The 21,588-nt window shown below is 39.2% G+C and overlaps 1 protein-coding gene across 2 annotated transcripts in view; it reads right to left on the bottom strand.

Annotated features, from left to right (window-relative positions):
• TRAPPC10 (trafficking protein particle complex subunit 10) overlaps positions 1–20,337 on the bottom strand; it is a 44,449-nt gene extending 24,112 nt beyond the window's left edge. For both annotated transcript variants that reach the window (XM_075519778.1, XM_075519769.1), the window contains exons 1-8: positions 19,872–20,337; positions 9,686–9,767; positions 8,845–8,980; positions 7,561–7,757; positions 5,643–5,838; positions 4,402–4,513; positions 3,108–3,355; positions 640–786 (exon numbers count right to left, since the gene is read on the bottom strand). In XM_075519778.1, the coding sequence (XP_075375893.1) occupies positions 640–786; positions 3,108–3,355; positions 4,402–4,513; positions 5,643–5,838; positions 7,561–7,757; positions 8,845–8,980; positions 9,686–9,767; positions 19,872–19,962 (1,209 nt within the window). In that variant the 5' untranslated portion in view covers positions 19,963–20,337. The remainder of the gene's footprint in view (positions 1–639; positions 787–3,107; positions 3,356–4,401; positions 4,514–5,642; positions 5,839–7,560; positions 7,758–8,844; positions 8,981–9,685; positions 9,768–19,871) is intronic.
• Positions 20,338–21,588: the final 1,251 nt, after the last annotated feature.

The raw sequence follows: 21,588 nt of genomic DNA, 5'->3' as shown, positions 1-21,588 counted from the left end.
AGCAATCTTGGACACCAACTCTTTCATAGAAACTGAATACGTGGAACTTGAAAAGGCATTTATGTAATTAGGGAAGGGGCTTAACCAAACTGAAAAGGCCACTTTACAACTTTTACTTTATGGTAAGGGGTGGTAACTGAAAAATTGCAAATTATTACTCATTTGTCTCTTTCACAAGCCACCAAGTGTAACACCTTCAGTGAAGTTAGGGTTCTATTACTACCATACTAACATACTGAAGAAATAATTAAGTATGTAAACAGGTTGCTGTAATCTGTATTTATAATGGTAAACGCATCCAAATCTGGGCATCTTCTCCTGCTATAACTGAAATTCATGCTCCTTCTCTCAGTCGACATGGACTGAGTTCGTTCTGGAGTTTAATTAGCCAGTCATTAGCAAACTAGTGGGGGGGACGGGGGACAGGCAAAGAGGTGAACACACCCTAGTTATTCCCAGGCCTCATCTGACAGTGGAAAAAGTGGATATAAACCTGGATGTCTCATCTAGATTAGACTCAAGATAATATACAGAACCCCATAATAAATTCCACAATAAGAAGTGCAAGATCTGTTCCACAGAAACAAATGGTCTACTTCAAAATTGTAATACCACAACTGCAACACATCATTTGCTCACCTTCTCAGTGGCATAGCTCCATAAGCCAACTGTGTGGGAAACATTTGCATCTATTTGAGCCCTATCACAGCAGCCTTCTATTCTTTGTAAGACTTCCAAACAACTCAAAAATACCCAACAATCCAAAGCTCCAGGAGGAACAGAGACCTGAAGATGAACAGATAAAATTAACTGGGAAATAAACATTAGTCAGATGAGAAAATACTTCAGCAAGATACTTTTCTTGATACAATGTATCAGTCTCTTGGAAGAGCTTACTCTAAGAATATGCAAAAAACAGGCCAACTCTCACTACTGCCTGAATAATTTATATATATTAGTTCATGAAACAAGGACAGCTAAGCAACTAAACAGCAATTATATTAACTCGATTTGATATATTCACCAAGATGAAAGACAAGGAAAAGAGGACTAATAGGTACTAGTACTTGGAAAAATTCCTAAAATTTGGAAACTATGCCTAAGGAGAGCAGTTAGGAAAAATTTAAATAAATATTTTCTACTACTTTATTACTACTACTATATTACTACTACTTTCCTAAGGAGACACCGGATCTAACTGAGACTGAAATTAGAAGTACAGTAAGTAGTAGATTAAAAACCCTGAAAAAATAAATCAGTCTAAGTTTCCTTCACAACAAGAAGTTTGTTAATCAAAGGATAAGACATCTGTCATGGACAACTAATTAAAGAATGGAGATAAAACACAAACAAATAAACAAAAAAAACACAAAGAAAAAAAAAAAGACCAAGAAGGGATTATCAGTCAGGACATGATAGAGAAAGACAGGAGAGTTTGATACTAGAATATTTCAAGAATCAAGATAAAGACGAGCATAACTAAAGATCTGGAATATAATCACAATAATGGTGTCTCAAAATCCTGTTCATAAACAATGCAAAAATATTCCTTTTAGAAAGACTATGAAAGTCTTGAAACCTGTAATGAACTAGGTAATTGACTAATGTGATAGGAAAGTTCAACATAGAAGCACAATGCATTTAGGAAAAAAAAAAAAGATCGGAATTCTGAAAGAATTTTCAGGAAGAGAAAGATCATAAGAAGAGAGTAGTTTAGATTTCTGCTGTGTGTTCAGTGGTGTCAAGCCACTTTAAGAGGTTTGCCTGTATTAAGAAAAAGGATCACAACAGGGATAACTACAAGGTATGCACAAATAAGTGTCACTGTCTCACAGCCTGAACACCTGCATTCAGTTTGGATCACCACATCAAGACAGAAACAGCAGAAATAAGATACAGTGCAGAGAAGAGCCCCAAACATTGGAGGCACAGGACAGACTTGGGGTGGAGCAAAAGGGGAACTGCAGGAAGTACCTTCAGAGATTTAGAAGGCTGCAAGTATTTATTTTGGAAAGAAAAAAAACCAAACACAAATCACACACACAAAACGTACTATGTATGGGAATTACATGTTCGTTTTAGAATACATGAGGGTGTCGGCAATGCATCTGAAGTAGATTTTCTGGTTTTAAATGCAGATGAACAGATGGAACTTATGGAACTTACGACTATAATGTCAGACAGGCAAAAGTTAGCAGCTACTGTTATAATAGCACAGATAAAACTAACAGAGAACCAGACACCCACAGGATTAAGAGCACGGATGAGTCACAAGGTGAAATCCAGAAATATTCTCATGCACACTATGCTGTTCTTAAAGATGTATTTCAATTCATAGACATCTGTGGTCATACATGGAGGATGATCAGTGTACAACATCCCTGATAAAGCCTCTTTAGAGGATTAAAAAACACCAGCAGAAACTAAAGTATGGAGGAAGGAGGGGTAAAGCATTGAGGCATGCAACATAACAAAAAGCTTTGAGCACTGTCACTTGTTTTTCTCTCTTTCTTCTGTCATTGGGTGAGATACCTAGAGACACACGCATAACACAGGAGAGTATTACTGGGCACCAAAAAGAATCACAAAGTAAGAACCACAAAAGGCGATCAAAGCAGCATCCAACTTGCATGGCAGTAAGAAGCCGTACTGTAAATACTTTTTCTAGTTCGAAACTGCTTTTTGTTACAGACTACTAGCCTGCATATCAGCATATTAACCGCTCTGCCTTATTTTCTTCAATATAACACCGCTATAGATTTAAATGATGGGAACTATAGTTCAAGAGACTGGTAATAAATCCAGGAAAGAAGCAGACAAATTACCTACCAGCTTAAGAAGTTAACTTTCCAGGTGAAGACTAGAATACTTTAACTAAATACAGGTTTGGTTTTCGGATGTGATGTCTCCAAATTTCTTTCCAAAGACATCCTCATGATGAAACATTCAACTGTAGCACTGTTACAATCTGTTATTACAGCATCATTTTGATAACTCACAGCCAGTGCTTACTGTATTCTGGTCACCGACATCTAAACTTCAAAAATCTTGTTAGTTCATCATTGGATAAAATCATTCACATAATGGAATATATCACACTGACTCACTTCTAATAGCTTGAGTTCTTGCACACAGTTGTGAAGAAGCTCCAATGCTCGCTGGGAAACTTCCCATGGCCTCTGCAGGAAGATTAATAACGTGCACTGGCGAGAAAATAGGTAACTACGCAAGTCCAGTAGGGTAGCTTCTTGATTCTGAATTAGCTCTCTCTTCTCCATGTCTATTGGTTTTCGGAGAATTAAACCATTCCAGCTCCTCACTGGCTGGCAAAAAAATGTCAGCCAGTTTGCACCATCTAAGTAAATAAAGTTAATATCCAAGAATCAACCACTGCTTTCTATCAAAGCCTCTTCTTCCTCCCTCCAGAGGTTGTGAGCTGGCTTATTCTTTCTGAAGTTTATCACATGGATAAATGACTTAATGTCTTAACTTCAAAAACAAAACAAAAAAAACAGCAGAACTTTCACAGCTAAGTAAATAACTGAATTTCAGAACATTCAAACCCCATAGACATTTTGTCTTAATTGCATATTTGTTATTAGTATAGTGGCAACCAGTTTGTAATGTATTTCTTAGCAATTAAGCCAACCTGAAGTTCAAAACAAAGAAGCTTTATCTACTCAAGTATTTCTTACTCAACCATTACGGACAGATGTGTCCCCACTTTCAAGTACAGCATCAGGTTCAGTCAGGACAAAGACATTTCACTGCAATTACTCCTGCACTCCATTTTTACCAGATTCATAACACATACCTGATTAAAACTGTTGTTATATAACAACATATGCTTTAGCTCATTAAAACAATTTAGTGTTATTTGATACTTCTTGCACAGTAATTTTTCTTGAAGAGAAAGTTAAATCTTCTGTAGTGCAGATTAAGCACATATTTCTATTCAGTTTCGTAGTGACTACCAAACGTCTCATGTAATTTGAGGCAAAACTGAATACATTTCTCTAGGAAGCTCTTTATTGAATAACTTAGCAGTGAGCTGTGAAAACGGCAACTGTATCTCAGCCAGATCGATACTTATGTAATTACAGAGTTTCAGGGCTCCCTTTGTAACAATCATCGAATAAGAGCAAAATGCAGGTTTTCATTAAAAATTGCTTCTAAGCCTCAGAGATGAAAAACAAAACTTTAATAAACTATAACTGATGTACACTTGAGTTTGCGTACTGCATAAAACAAGAGCACAAACTGCCTAGTGCATCTTCACTGCAACGTACCATCTTTTTCTCCCATGTGCACATATGGTACCCAAAGCACTGGATTGTTTAGCAGAAGCTTAGTGAAGAAATGAATACGCTTAACACTTATTTAACATTTTAAGACACTTACCACCAGCCCCAAAGTTGACAACGTATTGAGAAAACAAGGCATCTAGTTCATCATACTGCACCAGTGCATCCTCAAATTGCTGCAGCATCTCAAAGACAAAGGCCAGTTCTTCCTTTTGACACACAAGCAATACAAGGAGCATGTTACTGACATTAGTCATGTCTGGTATTACAGCCTGCCCCCATCCATACATAGAGCTCCAGGAACTACTTTTTCCAACATCTTTCCCCTTCCAGTATTCACACATATAGGAAAACCTGCCATTGTAGCAGATGCACCATTTCTTCCTAACACAAGGAGGTTCACAAAAGAAGATTAAGTCATACAGCTATGCCAGTAAATTCTGTATCCAGATCCTGATTCACTACAAGATATTGTTCATACATCTATTAAAAGGTCAAGTTAAAAAAAAAAAAAATTGCTAAGACTCATCTCCCATATCTCCCATAACAGCAATAATTCTTTCTCCTCTGTTTACACTGTGAAGGCACCAATTGCAGTATCATTAAAGGTTCAGTTGTACACAGAGTAGAGCGCCAAAGTGGTAAGTAGAAAACGTCTGAGAATTAGATGTATCATATGCAAGAGGTAGCGCATGAAGTCAAAGGAGACATGAAGATGAGGTGGAACTGGTGTGGAGAATGGCACTGTACAGGGACCAGAAAATTCCAAAGGAATCAAGACCTTTAATTCTATCGAACAAGAGTTTCTTGCTTTTCTCTATACAAGCTAAAACAAAGACATATTTAGAAATATAAAGAAAATGGAATTCAAGGCATTCTCTATACGGATTACTTCAAAATAGACACTTTTCTAAAAATCATCTCCATACATACTGATAATAATCTAAACAAAGAAATCACAGCAAAATTCATATTAAATACCAATTACAAGTTTGAGTGTCTTTGCACAGGCACAGTAATGGGACATTTACCCAAAATTCAAGAGCAACTACTAAAACACTTTCTAGATGCGATTTGTTTGCTTCAGTTGAGGTTCATTAAAACTTTGACGAGCCTGAAAAGATTCTGCTTCTGTAATAGCACTGTATTACAACGTAACACAAGCCTGCTGCAAACAAGATCTAAAAATGCTGGTTTTATATCAGTCTTTGTATTTCCTGCTCCAACCCTCAAAGAACGAGCAGAACATTAAAAGTACCGGAAAGCCAACTACAACAAAAAAGCACCATTATTAAAACTAGGACTCAAGTACCTTCTTCAATAAAAAGAGACTCTTACCTGGACCATGAAATACTCGCAGAAGCTCCACCCTGGCTCAGTCCTTTTCTCTCTCAAAGTTCTCATGTCATCTTCAAACTTGCCTAAGTTTTTGGTAAAAGACATGAGAAGCAATGTCCTGAGTTTGGTCAGGAAGGCATTCCAAGATTCCTGAGAACGGGAAGAGTCTTTCAAAGGGTCAGAAAGTACCACACATCTGTAAAGAGATTGATAAAAATTCTTTTTGAGGAGGTAAACATAAATTTCACATATAAATGCACAGTTGAATACTGTGCATACCTGACAGATTCAGAGTGAATAAAATTTAGGTTTTCATTCAACACTAATCAGAGGGAAAAATGAAGGTTGAGGGTTATGTTTGCTTGTTTGGGGGCCAGTATGTTGGGGTTTTGTTTGGTTGGTTTTTGGTGGCTTTTTAAAAACTTTTCCATGTATGTTTAAGTCTGTGATACAGTTTATGAGAAGAGTTAAGTGTTTTCCCCAAAATGAGTACTATAAAGCTTTACTTTTTTTGAAGCAAATAATGGATACAATATTCCAATTACTTAAACATAAGTAATGATATAGCTATCCAAGAAAAAAAAGTCTGCTTAGCAATACAAATCAGCAGAATGGTAATTATAGTTACTCCTGGCAAGGATTATGCAAGATACAAATCAAGATCCATTAGATCACATATAGTCAGCCTTTCTTAAGTCATTTAAAATAATGCTCCATAATATATTCTTACAGTATCTTTTTTTTTAACACACATCCTATGTGCTAAAACTTCCACTGCTTTTCTCAGAAACTAAATAAATAAATAAGCAGATCCCGTTAATTCACAAATAAATCAGCCTTTTTTAGAGCATTTTCTTTCCTCAGTTTTTCTATCACAATTTAGTAACATTCAAAAAAAAACTACCGATATCTCTAAAGGCAGGAAAATCTCTTATCTAAGTAAAACACCATTTCTAGTTAGAAAAGTCATCTTATCCTACGGTAAAATGATTAAACCAAGCCAATCAATCAGCTAGAAACCAAAAGCAAACTGCATCAGAGTTGTTCAAACTATTTGCCCAAATAGTCCTGTAATATACCAAACACTGTCTAGGTACAAAGAAAGTGCTGCCAATGTATAGCGTGTTATAACATGCTGACCTGCCAGTCACTGTCAGCTCACACCAAGGTACAATGAGTGTTTCCATCTACTCTTTTCAACTTCAAATGTTTATCCTGTCACTCATTCTTAGGGGGAAAATCCCCTGTTTAAAGTTGACTCTTAAGGTTAAAAGAAAAAAATTTAATATATAATAGATTCAGTGCAATGTTTCAGAATAAGGAAGACAGTATCTATGAAAGTCTGTTTCAAATTAAGATTTGTGTATTTTGTTGACTTTAATGAAAGCAGAAACAGTTTCATATCTTCATTATTATTTTCCTTAGAATAAAAACATCTGAAGAAACTGGCTTTAAGTCAATGACCTCATAGCAGAAAGGTGATTAAGTGAAAGGCAGAAAGTACAATCGTAAAAAATAAGCCCTATCGGCTTCATATTCCCCTCTCATCTCACTCCCACTACCTGTAATTCTGGTAACATTTTGGCAAGCACCTAAGCAAACAAAAACCCCTGAAGTTCTAAAAATTATTACCACACTGTTCCCCTTAAACCTCTCTTAGCCAGGAGGAGATACTTGAAAGCTTTTTGAAACACATTTCGAAGCCACCACGAATCCAGGAAGAACTGAAAATAAACTTCTCCTTTTATTGCTTGTGACTCTCTTCTTCAAAGCACAGGTCTTATGGTACCATCAGTTTGAATGCTGGACATCAAGGAAAGTCCTTAAATGAGCAAGGAACCTGTTACATAGGGAGCTGGGTGTTTAATCAGCACACTAGTCAAAAGGTTAAAATGTTTGCAAGTAAAAGAATGCTTACCTGTCACTTTGTTTGTTACAGAAGTCATTTCTTATTTTATCTACTATAGAGGTTCGTGGAAGGATATTTGTTTTGTTCTTTTTCTTGGCATCACTCTCAACTACCACAATTAGCCAGTCCACTGAGTTGTGAGCTTTGAGAACATTCTGCCACTTGGTGATGTCATCTTTGACTGTAGTTTTGTACAATTCCGTGTCCTGGCATGAGAAGTGGTGAATCATCAAATCAAACAGACTTTCTGAACAATTTCAAAAGGCAAATTTTGTTCCAACAGAAGACAAACAGAAAGACATATCAAATAGAACGAGTGACAATAAGTTCACTTACTGAAAGAAATCAAATGACGTAAAGTATAGTAAAGTTTTGGTCTTTAATTTATTTCTAGTATTTTGGTTAACAGTAAACACATCTTAGTATTTGGTATATTATCATTCTTTAGATTACTGAAATTAAGATTTTTACACATAATTTAAACTCTTATTTTACACATTCTTGAACTTTACAACAAAAACATGTTTGAAATTACAAAGCTGAACTGTTTTATTCTCACATAGTAACAGAAGGGTGATATTTGTGCCTTTTAACTGCTCAACATAACACTGCTCAAATCTTAATCTGTTTAAAAGCTATTTGGCACTTTTTTGGCTTCTGGGTTGGTTTTAAACAGATCAAGTCAGATAACTTTTAAGGCTGTTCTGGATACTTTTTGATTGGTCACATATCAGACGTCACCTTTGTCTTTCAACTGGATAATTAATTCATACCAGAGGCCAACCAAAAAGCAGTGAACTGTAGATAAACAAGATTAAGACATTCCAAATCTTGCTCAGTTTAGATTGCTGTCATGTACTAATACCTGACACGTATGGAAGATGAACTAAAGAAAAAAATATGTATCTTAAGATTTAACCTCATGAATAGATCATAACAAATACTCTGGCCACGTTTCTGTATTATGAAGCAAGTGTGCTGTGCTACTGCAGTAACACTGTTAGATCCTGGGTTTTTTTGTGACAAAGTACTGAAAATAGGTTATACAAAAGCCTGTCTTCTTAGTGTCAAACAACATTACAAAGAAAAACTGCTTATGGTAAAAAGTACTCAAGCTGACTAAGTTTTGTTTCCAATAATATTGGGTATGCACGCTTATGCAATGCAGACTTGATTGTTCAAATAAGCATGAAAAGCAAATGAAAAATACCAGCGAGCACAAGTAGAAAGTCAAAACAATTTCATTTTTAAATCTGAGTACTCAGTTTTTCGTGATGTTTTCCTAATACTTACACAACATTCTGTCCAATAAATATGAAGAAAGGGAAAAGTCAAAAGGGCCTTATTCCCCTCTTTGGGTAGTAGCTCCTCTTTAAACTGAACAAAGTTAGATTCTAGATGAATCATCTTCGGAGCACGGCCATAAGACCTACAAAGTTTAAAAACTTAAATTAGTGGGCGAGACATACATAGCAGAATACAAATATGAACATGTATTTTGGGGAAGAGGAATAAACTGAAATACTCTAGTATTGGAAACACACAAACAATGCTTACTGCAGTTTGTATGAAGTTAACTAAAATTTGGTATCACTTGAAATGAGATAGATGCTCCTTTCTGCAAGAAGAGGAGCTAGAAGCTTTTCAGCTTTCATTAAAAGGTTCTCTGTATCTCTAGGACCTCTAAAAGTAAAAAATTCCAAATAAGAAAATTCCCAAAATACTTTTTTCCAAGCAGAAAACAGTGTGCCATACCAAACTTTTTGCAGAAAAGTACACCTAATTGCACATAAGTTCTACCTATATTCTCATTAAGAAGAAAGCATGCCACTTTCAGAACATGGCTGTGAAAACACATCAAAGCACACACCAAGACAAACCCACAAACCACAAAACCAAAGAGAGAAACAAAGCATTACTATCATTTTCCTTTAGATGAAGTTCAACATAGCCGAGTGGAAATTATCATCCTGAACAACATTTACCTTGATTATCTAAGTTCTCCTTTCCTCAAGTCAGTTGCTATATTCAACTCAATTTATGGTAAGAGCTTCTCAGAGCACAACAAATACACACTTTCCCAAGTCTAAAAACACACACTGAAATAGTATCACAGAATAAAATCCAAGTTTACCTCCTCCATTCCATGGGTTCTCTAGGAAGCTGCTGAGAAAGTGTAGGATATAAGGAAGTAAATAAATTCTGATCTCCAGCACCTGAAAGTGAAAGGCATTAATCTATTATAATGTGCAAATTATAGAAAAGAGATTAATAAGATATACTATTAATGGTTTGTTGTTTCAATAAAAAGATGTCATTTTGTCTGCTATGTGGAAACTGGACTTTTTTAAATCACGTGCTTTCATGACCCAATACAACACTTCAACAAGGCACATAATCCATATACTGTTATAACCTCCTATTACTATTTTCCACGTAGCTACATAATCCATATACCAAAGAGAGTATCATCCATATAGGTGATCCAACTCTAAAAACTAAACAAGCAACTCCTTAGCCAGAGTCATTGGCTAAACAAAGTATATTTAAAAATCCTCAAGAATTTAGCCTTCACAAACCAGGAGACTGGTTAGATGGTGGTTCACATCCCTTCTGTAGCTGGGCCTACCATGAGAAAACTAGCATTAGCACGTGTTTTGTGATTTACTGGGTTTGATTCCTCCCTCCCCATCACTCTGGCACTGCTGTTAACATGAAGCAGCTCCCCGTCCTCCGCGCTGTTCTTGCTGCCTTCAGAAACATCAGGTCTGTTAACATGATGCAGTCCGCTGGAGCAGCTCCTACACTGACACAGATCTCTGGTTAGACTTTAATCACTTGGGCTTTGAACAACTGCATTAACTGCAACGCCACTGGAGTAGCTACCTATATACAAGATAGAACAAAATGTAGGGTCTTCTATTAAAAAAAAAAAAAATATATATATATATTATCAGTAGCCTATGAATATCAATTCTTAAATTCCGTTCTTCTCCTTTGGGTACAGGGAGGACATGACAAGGAAAAGATATGTTTAATTTAAGTTCTTCCAACTTCTGACGGTTATCAGCATCTTTGAGCAAAGAGATGGTAAATTCTGGAACAAGGTACTTTGTCAGACATGTCTGAATCCAAACTGACCAGTCGACCATACTGGCCAATGCATAATGCCCAAATAGTCTTTCATGACACTTAAACAGAAGACACAGCATTTGATGTCTGGCAACCAGACACATCCAAATGAGAAGGGAGTAAGCTCAAAAATATATTTTCCACTGCATTTGATCATAGCTCTAAAATCTGTTATGTCATGTGCACTGTCTAAATCTGGGAGGATGAGCTGGCCTATACTAGTTTAATGGTATCACTTACTAAATCTCTCATCTGCATGTTGCCCCGAGTTATCACAGCTACTGCTCCCTTCCCTGTACTTCCTTCCTACTGCCTCATCTTTGGCTGACTGCATTCTCCTCTACCAGAGACTGCAATTTAATTCTAAAAAATCCTTTATTTACTCCTACAGAGACCCTTACAGAGACCCTACTCTTGCCGCTCGCCCCCACCCCGCCCTTCCTCAGTATCTCTTGAGTTGAAGAACTACATTTTCCAATTAAAATTTTAACAGGCATATAGGCAATACTTCTATTTCCTGGTAGTTTCCCACCTGTTTCTGTTGTACAATCATCTGCCATCGTACAGCCCAACCTGAACAGAAAGACCTTTTTACCTTCCTGTGGAACAGGGGGCTAAGGCTGGAGAAGAACCTGACATCCTTTCTTCTCCCTCCCACCATGCAACCTCATCTCCTGACACACAGCCAGGCATTACCTCCACAGTAGCTTAGCATGCTTTAATTTATCTTGGGAACCCTTTTCTAGTCCACTCATGTTTTCCCAATTTTCTCATACACATTATTTTGATTACCAGCCACCAGCATAATTCTATCAGCGCAGAATAAAAATAATAATTAAAAAAATTAAATTTTAAAAGTGATTAAATGCCAGAACAAGCAAAACCAGCTCTTCTGATGTCTGACCACAATAGCTACTATTCAGTGATACAATTTCCTAGAATGGTTAAAAAACAAAATACACACAAAAAATCCTACTCTACTATTAGTGCTTTAGCCTTAAGTCCCCAGAAAGCTACTACACACTTTACTCTTGACTCTTCACCTTCATCCTCTTCTGTCTGAATTAAGTGTACCATACCACATCTTATTTAAGATTACAAACAAATGTCTAAAATGAATACCGAAGCAAGTGTTAGTCATATTGTTAATGCTGTCTTATACCAAGTTACAACATCTCTATGAGCTAGGCCATGGAGAACAGTCTATTGATTTGCAACACATTACTGCCCATAGAAAGGAAAATACAGCTTAGTGATTTAGCAACAGCATGATAACCACATCAAAATGATAGCCCATGAAGCTTGGAGCCTGACTGAAAGAAAGGACTATGTATTTTACCCTCTGGAGCATAACAAAGTGCTCTTTCTATACTGCACCTAAAACTCCAATGTATGCCACAAAAAAAAGTTTCAGAATTCAACATCTTGAGTAAAAAGGACTGCTCCAGAATACAGAGGAAATGATAATGTTTAAGCACTCTGCTATTCCAGACAACAACATCACATTATCAGCTTAAGAAAGGTATGTTCATTTTAAAACCAGTCCATTTTTCATCCTGCATTGGTTTTGAGGGCATATAAAATACACATAAGAATGTGTTTTATGGTCAAGGCAAGACTGTCCTCTAGAATTAGAAGAAAAAGGAGAACAGATCTTCAAGGCAATATCCATCGGCTATCTTTTGAACACAGACCAAACACTGCTACCACATATTACAAACACCCAAAGCGCTGTAACATTTCAGGTTCTGCTCACCTAGACCCTGCATCCACTGTAATCAGCACATTTGAGCTGCTCAAGTAAGGACACTAAAAATGAAGTTATTGGCAGGCAACACTAGCACAGCACTGACACAGGACAAACATCAAGACTAGTTAGTAGTAAGGACTTGTAAGGACCATAAGATCGGCTTACAGCAAAGACCCAAAAGCCTGCACAAAAGTCTGAGAATTGCTTCAAAGATTTTGTTGTAGTTTGAGGTGGGAGGGGGGCAGTTGTGTGTTTGTTTTGGTTGGGTTTTTTTGGTTGGTTGGTTGGTTGGTTGGGGGTTTAAAAAGAAAAAAAAAAAATAAAAGCACCACACAACAAAAACCACAAAACAGATTAATGGGGCCAGATGCCTAAGCACAACTGTATCACAGCAAATTCATTTCAGTGGATGGATCTCAACACTAAACCCTCACTCAAAGGATCCTCAGTAATGGAGGAAAGAAGCTCCTAGCCAAAGTGTAAAGGATGATCAGATACAACTGAAAAGGAGAAGGAAGGATGTGCGTAAACAGGAAAGAAAAGTAATTTTGGAAACCTATAATTACTAAAAACATGCAGCCTTCTAGACAAGGGTTTTTTCTTTTAGAATCAACAGAATTAAATAAGACCTAAATATCCCAACAGAGATGACAACTAGGGAGTAACATTAAAGAGTCATCCTTTATCACTTAAAACACAATAAGAAGTGCATATCTTGTGTTTTATTAAGTTTGTCTAATACAAATATTTTATAAATAGTATTAATCTAATCAGTTTTAATAGATTTATAATATTCCAAATTTGTACATATTTATGTACAATTTTAAAATGTATTCTACAACTTCTCTAATTTATATGATAAATCTAGTAAGTCTTTTTGATTGTTTTATTTCAATACTTGATTTTTTTTTCTCTCTTAAGAATAGAAAAAAATGCTAATCCATAGCCTATGGAGTACCCCATCTCAGCTTTTATACCATGTATGTCTGAATTAATCTACTCCCCATCTGGATGTCACCACACACACCAAATTCAGAAAAAACACAGTAATTCTTTATGTGATGCCACTCCAATTATAGGGTGGTTCTGTATGTGAACTGGTAAAACTTATTTTAACTAACAAAATAATAGAAAGCAGTAATGCTCAAATGATACACACTAAACAGAAACACTTGTGGAGAAAGGGAAGAAAGGAGAAAGCACGTGTTTCCTTTCTTTCCACATTACAAAGTTCAGAAGGCGTGCCCTTTGCCACTTATTTAAACACTTCACAAACAAATTAAGACAAACAGGTATCTGTCCAGAAATCAAATGCAAATAAAGCAGCAGAACCTTAAAAGGGTTTTAGGATAAGCCTAAATCATACACTGAATCAGACAGCGTAAGTTAAAAAACATTTCTATGACCTTCAAAGACTCAATGTCCACCAAATTGACATCCAAAATGCTAAGACGGCCAGGTCAGGCAAAAGAGGAACAAAACTTACTCAAATGAATCTTGACTGTGAACCTGGCTGCAAAAACTTGTTACGTAAACCAAGTAAAGAATGTCTGTATCTTTTGTTCAAGGACAGGCTGTATCTCTCTATATAGCAGCTCATAACCATAAACCTAATCCTGGGGAAAAATTCTGAAAATTACGTTACGCAGGAACTGAAATGGACACCTAATGCCAAAACACCCTTTGTTTAGGTTACAGCATAATGCAAAGGTGACTGAGTATCTTAGTCAATACAGCTCCAGAAGAAAACACGAATGTTCAAACTACTAATTTTTAAAATTTTATGCCATTGGTCCCATATTTTTCTTTTCTCTATTCTTTCCTCCTTGTCTTTCTCCCCGTCTCTCTCCATTCTGGTAGATCAAGTCAACACAGCCATCCGCCCGTCCCTCTACCCCTGTCTAGGACACTTGTTCTGCTGCAAACCTGTACAGGAATGATATGAGAACCAGAACGATCACCTTACCAGGACTCCCAAGAGGAAGACGCACTCTTTGTGGCAGCTGTCTGATACAAAAGAACCATAAAATATTTCGTAAAAATAAAAAATTTTTTAGTTTGATGCCCGCCTAAAATCCCCAAGAATCTATTTTTTCCTAACACTTCCCAAATTTCTTAGATGCTTATAGGCTTTGTCACTGCAGTGTCTGAATATCCCACAATAAATTTTTTTCCTCTAGAGGAAATTATCCCAATCCACTACCTACACAGGCAGTGTAAAACGAAAACTCCTGAGGCCAGATGACTAAAGCAGACAAATATTTTTCTTTGATACCAATGACAAACCCAGTCAACTGAGATAAAAGGCTTCAAATACCTTTAAAAGAGCTCCATGCCAAGACTACACTTTGGTGTGGTTTTGTTTAGCTTTTATACCCAAATATCAGTCACAGCTAACCTTTCTGATCCCACTTATTTTTCCACTGCTAAAAAGTTCCACTGTGAATCTTTTTTCATTATTCACTAGCCTATTATAAGTGGATCCACCTGAAGTTTTGGAAGGCTGGTGGGTTTTTTGTACTTCTTTCTTTTAAAGGTCCTCCTCCCCCCGAAACCCAGATTCATGTTCAAAAGAGGTCTAAAAACCGAAACACAGACCAGCTTAATTGCTATATAAAAGTCTTAGCTGATTCACTAGTAGCCTGCAGAAGAAAATCCTTTTAGTGAAACTTTATATTTTTACTTACCACTGCACTACTAAATTTGTAAACTAGGGGTTAACACTAACAATATGCTGCTGCTTCTCATGACATATGTAGCCAGATATTTAAGTACAGAATAATATTTGATCAACTACACAATAGTAATAGGTGTCCTGTTTGAAAACAGGCAATATGCATTTATAGGATACAGTTGTTTAAAGAGTCTCACTAGCAGCAAATTAATCTAATCGCTTCGGCTACACGCCACTTCTTGTTGGCACATTTTTTATTACATCTACGTACTAGTAACAGAATAACTTTTGAATCAAGGTCTTCAAGTCCCAGAACAATATTCTTAACTGCAAGCATTTATTTTCACTTCAAAAAGATGTAAAATTCTTCCTAGCCCCCGTTTACTTTTATTAACTTTTTCTGTTTACGCTGCTTTTGTAGATATTTGCAATCGTTTTCCATTCTTGGGCCTACACTGATTTTGCTGATGGTTTTGCTCTTGCTGTATCACAGCACATTCTGAACATGGACCAGATGAAAGCGATGCATCCCGTTTTCTCCACAGATTATATATAAGTTCATTGTACTAAGACAGAGTATTGACAGTGAGAACAAATATGCGCACACACAATATATAAACAGATACTACAAGCTGATAAGGAATAGTCAACCACTGCATGGAGATAATTACAAAAGAACAGCTTGGTAGGAAAGCTCTGAAAACCCTATTAATTACTTCATTTAGCAGGATTGTCTTCAGTCTTCAACTTCCTCTTCACATGGATAGACAGAGATAATAATTTAAGTGCAAACCAGCTACAAAAGGACGAGTTCTTTCACCAGAACATTTGGTTGATATATATGTGCAAGAACATTATATTAAAGTTCCAAAGACTTTCTCAAATTAAAATTTCAAATAGGAGTCATGAGAAGGAAGCAACATCATTTGGGTTTCCTAGGAAAGTAATCTGCAGTTTTAAAGATTATTTCAAGTCAATGTTGCAAAGAAACTACCCAAGTTCAAGATGTCTGATGCAAATGTTCAGCTTTCCTCTTCAAATAAAAAACAATTAATGATGCTAAAAATAGTATTTCTACAGCAGTGAGAAAGCTAGAAGCTGACTCAAAATGCCTTGTAAACATACAAGGTCTGGTAGCAATGAAGATAAATTGCTACAAACTTGTATTGAGAGTTTACAAGATAATGTGCCAGACCGAGCATAACCACAGCTGAACAGTGAAACTCCCTAGTGGGTTTACAATCTAGTAAGACCGACAGTATAAAAACATGATTCAAACTGATTTGGAAAGGAGTCATCATGGCACTCAGTCCTAACTGACAAGAATGATTTAGTACTACATGGGATGCTGCCATCTTGAGAAAAGGGAAAAAAACATAAAGGAACAGCATCTTTCTGTGAATATACTACTTTTTCCACACTTAAAAAATATGGTTGTCTGTTTACCTAAAGAAAATGTCTTTAGAAGTTTTTGGTTAGACAGTTTGCCTAGCTGAATTCTATTAATCTAAACTCTCTATTAAAACCATGGGGTTTTGCCAGTAATACAAACACCATAAATACAAGGCCAATGTATCTACAGACAAATCCTGAGGACAAAACTATTACGTTACAGTACTAACATGAAAAGAGTAGTGACAAAAACTGCCTTTGCAATTGGCATCAAATATACAAGCCACGTGAATATTGCCATTTTTATTCTATAGGCCAAGGCCTGTACATACACAGGGTGCTGAGTTCAGGATTGTACCAATATAGCAAATAACTTCTGTTACAATACAGACTAAACTCACAGATTTGAAAGCATAACTCTCTTTACCAAGGAAGCACTCCTTTCAGAGTACTGTCAAACTAATTTCAAGTAGATAAAAACATTTGTTTACAAAACATCTCTGGTATGCACAGTGTTGAAAGTTAAGTTTCGTTCCAAACAAAATTCTCTCTTTGGTTCTCCTTTATTAAGAATAAAGCCTGAGAATTAACAGGAGTATTTTACGATATAAATGTTTACCTGACAGAGATTAATCTAAATCTTGTAGCAAAAGGAAATACTTATGTTCTGAGACACAACCTCATTTAACCTTCACTCTTCCTTCATATAATCAAAAACTAACCATTCCCTTGCAGGTCTGTTTTCTCCTCATGGGCACCTCCTAGGTGGGGCAGTTATCCCAGACAACTCCAACTGCCTGAAATCGGAACCACAAAGCAAAAGATAAACTGTATTTGTTGAACAGCTTCTAATATCGTGGCTTTGAATGCATTTTCTAACAAACCAATAGCGAGCCAACAATTCTTTCCCTGGAAGACCAAACATCACCTCCTCATAAATCACCAGCAATATAATGCTTAGAAGAGCTTTCCTTCAAGTAAGTAATTTTTGTTGAACGAATTTGTTTGAAATACTGCGGTCTCTAAGTACTCAACTTCTCCGGACAAAGAAAAAAGGAAACTAAAACAGCTAAAGCAAAATGCATTCCCCATTAAAAGCAAATGTTTTCATTTAAAAATGGTAGCAAGTCACCCTTACTACATTCACCAGAGAGGTCATCTCTGAGCACTTTTGCTCAATTAGCCTTATTTTCTGAATTAGGTTGTCTCAGACCAAGCCATTCGAGTCCATAACAGTAAAGATACTACTGTCATGCTTGTTCACAGCACCAGAAAGGATTCCTTTAGTCCAGGAGCAAGGCATACAAATGATACGTAATGTTCACCTCATATCTCATTTGTAAGTATGCTGCTATCATACTGTATAGTGGTAAGTCCAAAACATTTTGCAACCATAAAGTACGCTCACTCACTGTATGAAATTAATGTTATTTTCAACATCAGATAATTGGGCTTGACTGAAGTCTGATGAAATTTAATGTTCGGAATTTTGAAAATTTCCTTGCACAGAGAGGCCAGAGTTTTCTTCTGCATTTACCAGCAAAAAAGCAAGCCTTAGGTAAAACTGCATGTACTTCAACAGACTGAAAGATGTTACTTAGTCAAATCATACAGGAACAGTAAGGACTGACATGCACCACCACTCACCCCCCACACACACACACACACGCAGAGACTCTCCAATTCTGAATACAGAATAAAGCAAGCAAATCTAAAAAGCAATCCACCACAGCCTAAACAGTAGAATAACACCAATAAGGAAGGCAATGATATCCTCCAGATGTTTCCAATATGTACATTTTCCTGACTTTAAATCTGAAGTAAAATGGATTTGAAAAGTCTTGAAGTAGGTGAGTACAGAAGATTCAATACAGATACCACTGACTTCAGCTTATGAACTGCATCCAAAAAAAAAAAGAAAGAAAAAAAACACATTTATAAAAGTCTGAAGAAAATATATACACACAGAGTTCCATAATTATATAGTTACGAGGTTACAGTTGGATACTTTTTCTAAATACCAATATCAGTCTAAGACTTTAATCATCAATAAACGCTTACTTTGTAAGCGTTTATTGACCAAAGGCAACACACACCTGTGAAATAGTTTCTATTTCACATGCACATAAAGCATTCCCAGCATTTTACTGATAAAGTGCAAATACGTAGTTTGTTATGTTATCGATAGAGATACTTTTGACTAAGAATGAACAGCCACTGGTTACCTTTTGTTAAAAAAAGCAGAATTCTCTACGCTAATCTCATTAACCTTACTTTTTTATTAAAAGCATTATAGATGTAGTTAGAATAGAATAGACTATTTCAGTTGGAAGGGACCTACAATGATCATCTAGTCCAACTGCCTGACCAATTCAGGGCTGACCAAAAGTCAAAGCATGTTGTTAAGGGCATTGTCCAAGTGCCTCAAACACTGACAGGCTTGGGGCATCAACCACGTCTCTAGGAAGCCTGTTCCAGTGTTTGACCACCCTCTCAGTAAAGAAATGCTTCCTCATGTCCAGTCTAGTTCATGTGCTTGTTTTAAGTGAACTTTGCATGCAACCCCCTATACCTGTAAAAGCATAGGAGCTCATATTTTACATCAGGACCAGTGTGCACACATCCCAGCTGCTTGCCTCTGACACCTGAAAGAACTAATTCATAGCTGGAACCACGCAGTCCGGTTTGTTAAATACACTGTCTCAGAGATGAAAGCAAAGCACAGTAGTTAAAGATTAAATTATAATGTCAGTGGGAATCCATCAGTGGGAATCTCTCCTCACCACAGAGGATGTCTTACTTCTCGTGACTTCTCTTACCCTGAGCAAAACTACACAAAGCTCACTGGCAAGAAGTTTGGGGTTTAAGATTTATTGTCGTATTTGAATCTCTTCCCCTAAGCACCTGTAAGCATAACGTTCGTTTTTGTTATTTACTATAGCCCTGAAACATACAGAAACAAACCCAAGTTTGTGCACTGCCATAAAAAGGGGGGGAAAGCAGTAAAGAGGCAAAACCCGCCATCAGAGCCCCTTGTAGGCGCCGCGTCCCTCAGCCCCGAGCGCCAGCACTCAGAGCTGCGGGCCGCCCGGCACCTCCGCCGGGTGCCCCTCCAAAACGGCAGCTCTCCGCCTCGCCCCCCGCCTGCCTTCCCCGCCGTGTCAGCGCCCCGCACGGTCCCCAGGCTTCCGCGCCGCGGGCCCGCCCGCCGCCGGCACACCGCCGGACCCCGCCCCGGGCCGCCCTTCACCCGGGCCCGGAGGGGGGCAGCGGCCAGGGCCCCCCGCACCGCTCCGGACGGCCATTGCTGCCCCGCCCCCTCAGCCCGGCAGAGACCGTTAACGCCCCTCTGGGGGCGCGGGGCGCACTCACAGGTCACGATGGGCTTGTTCTCCATGGTGTAGATCACCGGGGGCTTCTCCCTGCCCTCCTCCTCGGCGGCCGCCGCCGCGGCGGGGTCCATGAGCGGGCGGGGTCCTCAGCCCCGGCTCCCCCGCCCGCTCGGTGCCATGGAAACGCCGCCGCCGCTCCCCCCGCCGGGGGGCTGGGACGGGCCGCTCCGCCTCGGGGCCTGCTGGCGCCCCCCCCCGCCTCCCCCCACCCCCTTCCCCGCGTCCCCGCAGCGCCGCTCCAGAGGGGAAGGCGGGCGAGCTCATCCGCTTCCTGGATCACCGGCTGAGCATTACCGCTTCCGGGGAGCGCCGCGGCACGCCGGCGAGAGGCGACGCCGCCCGGGCCCAGCGCGGCCGCAGAGGGGTTAACCCGGAAAACGGGTGAAATAAAGGGGAAGCGCGGGGCCGGGAGCGCCGGGGAAGGGGCAGTGGGGTGCGCCTGCGCAGAGCGGGCGGGGTGTGGGCTCACCCTCCCGCGCCGGGGTAGGGGAGGGGCGCTCGGTCGCTCGCTCGCAGCGGCCGCTGGCGGGGGAGCGGGGCCCGGCGCTGAGGCGCCGGGCTGGGCTCTGTTCCGTGTCGCCGCTCCGCTCCGGGCGTGGGGCAGCCGTTCGCGGGCAGAGTCCCTAGGGCCGGCCTGCGCTGCCCGAAGCCATAGGTGGCTGAGGGAGGGTTACCTGGCCGTCCCTGGCCTGCCTCTCCCCTCGATGCCGGGCCGGGCAGGGGGAGGCAGCGCTCTGTCGCCCGGCGGGAACCCCAGGGCGCTGGGGGGGAGGCTGCCACTGCCGGGTGCTCTGAGGTGACGGTGGGAAAGAGACCCCCAGTCTGCCCGGTTCACTGACACTCGGCGCGAAGGACGTGAATCTTTTTTTTAATTTATTCTAGGATTTATGCAAGGCTCTGGTGGGCTTCGTGGGCAGCGGCCCAAGGCCTCTAAGCCTGCTAGACAGGAGGCAGGGAGAGGGGCCGGCCAGGCTGCGCCATGGCTGGGCTGTCCCTGCGCCCGAGGGCAAAGAGGTGGTGTTGGTTGCTCTGGGCCTAGAAGAAACGGAGGTTTGTGTGACAGATGCGTTGCCAGTTTTCACAAGTGGATTTAAGCCTCTGCTCACCACCTTCGAATAATCCCCTGTGGCAGCATGGGGAGTTATGGTTTCTCCTTTTCTGCCCAGGTAAGAAAAAGAAAAGGAATGTACTCACAGGACTCTCTAGCACGAACTTCGTGTTTCAGAGCCTAGGTCATTCCGGTGGCTGTTAGAGCCTACAGCTTGGCCAGTTCAATGGGAGTAAGTGCATTAGGGATCATATTTTCCACTACCTCAAATACTTTAAGCATTTTTGTTGCAGGCCATCCTGAAGCTGTGCTTTACAGATCATAGTGAATCAGGCAACATATGGCTGGCCTTATAATTCACTAGGTGCATTCTTTGAGCATGGAAACTGTGAGAAAGAAAGGGCGAGGGGTTGTGTGTATGGAGTGTGAGTCGGGGGAGGATTATAGGGAACCGAAAAGAGCACATGGCATGGGCAAGTGAGTAAGTGGAGGTGAATGAGAAGCAAGTGCAAAACTGGCTCATGCAAAGGAAGCACAATCATGTTTCTGTTCCAGAGCAATGCATAGCAGTTAGAGTATATCAGTGAATATGGGCCTTAAAGTTTAAGGGTTTATATTGTAGGTTTTTTAAACGCATAGAAATAATATG

This window comes from Mycteria americana, chromosome 1 (genome assembly GCF_035582795.1).
Source record: "Mycteria americana isolate JAX WOST 10 ecotype Jacksonville Zoo and Gardens chromosome 1, USCA_MyAme_1.0, whole genome shotgun sequence".
Classification (NCBI taxonomy): Eukaryota; Metazoa; Chordata; class Aves; order Ciconiiformes; family Ciconiidae; genus Mycteria; species Mycteria americana.
The sequence above is the reverse complement of the archived record's forward strand: the minus strand, read 5'-3'. Positions and strand labels throughout refer to the sequence as shown.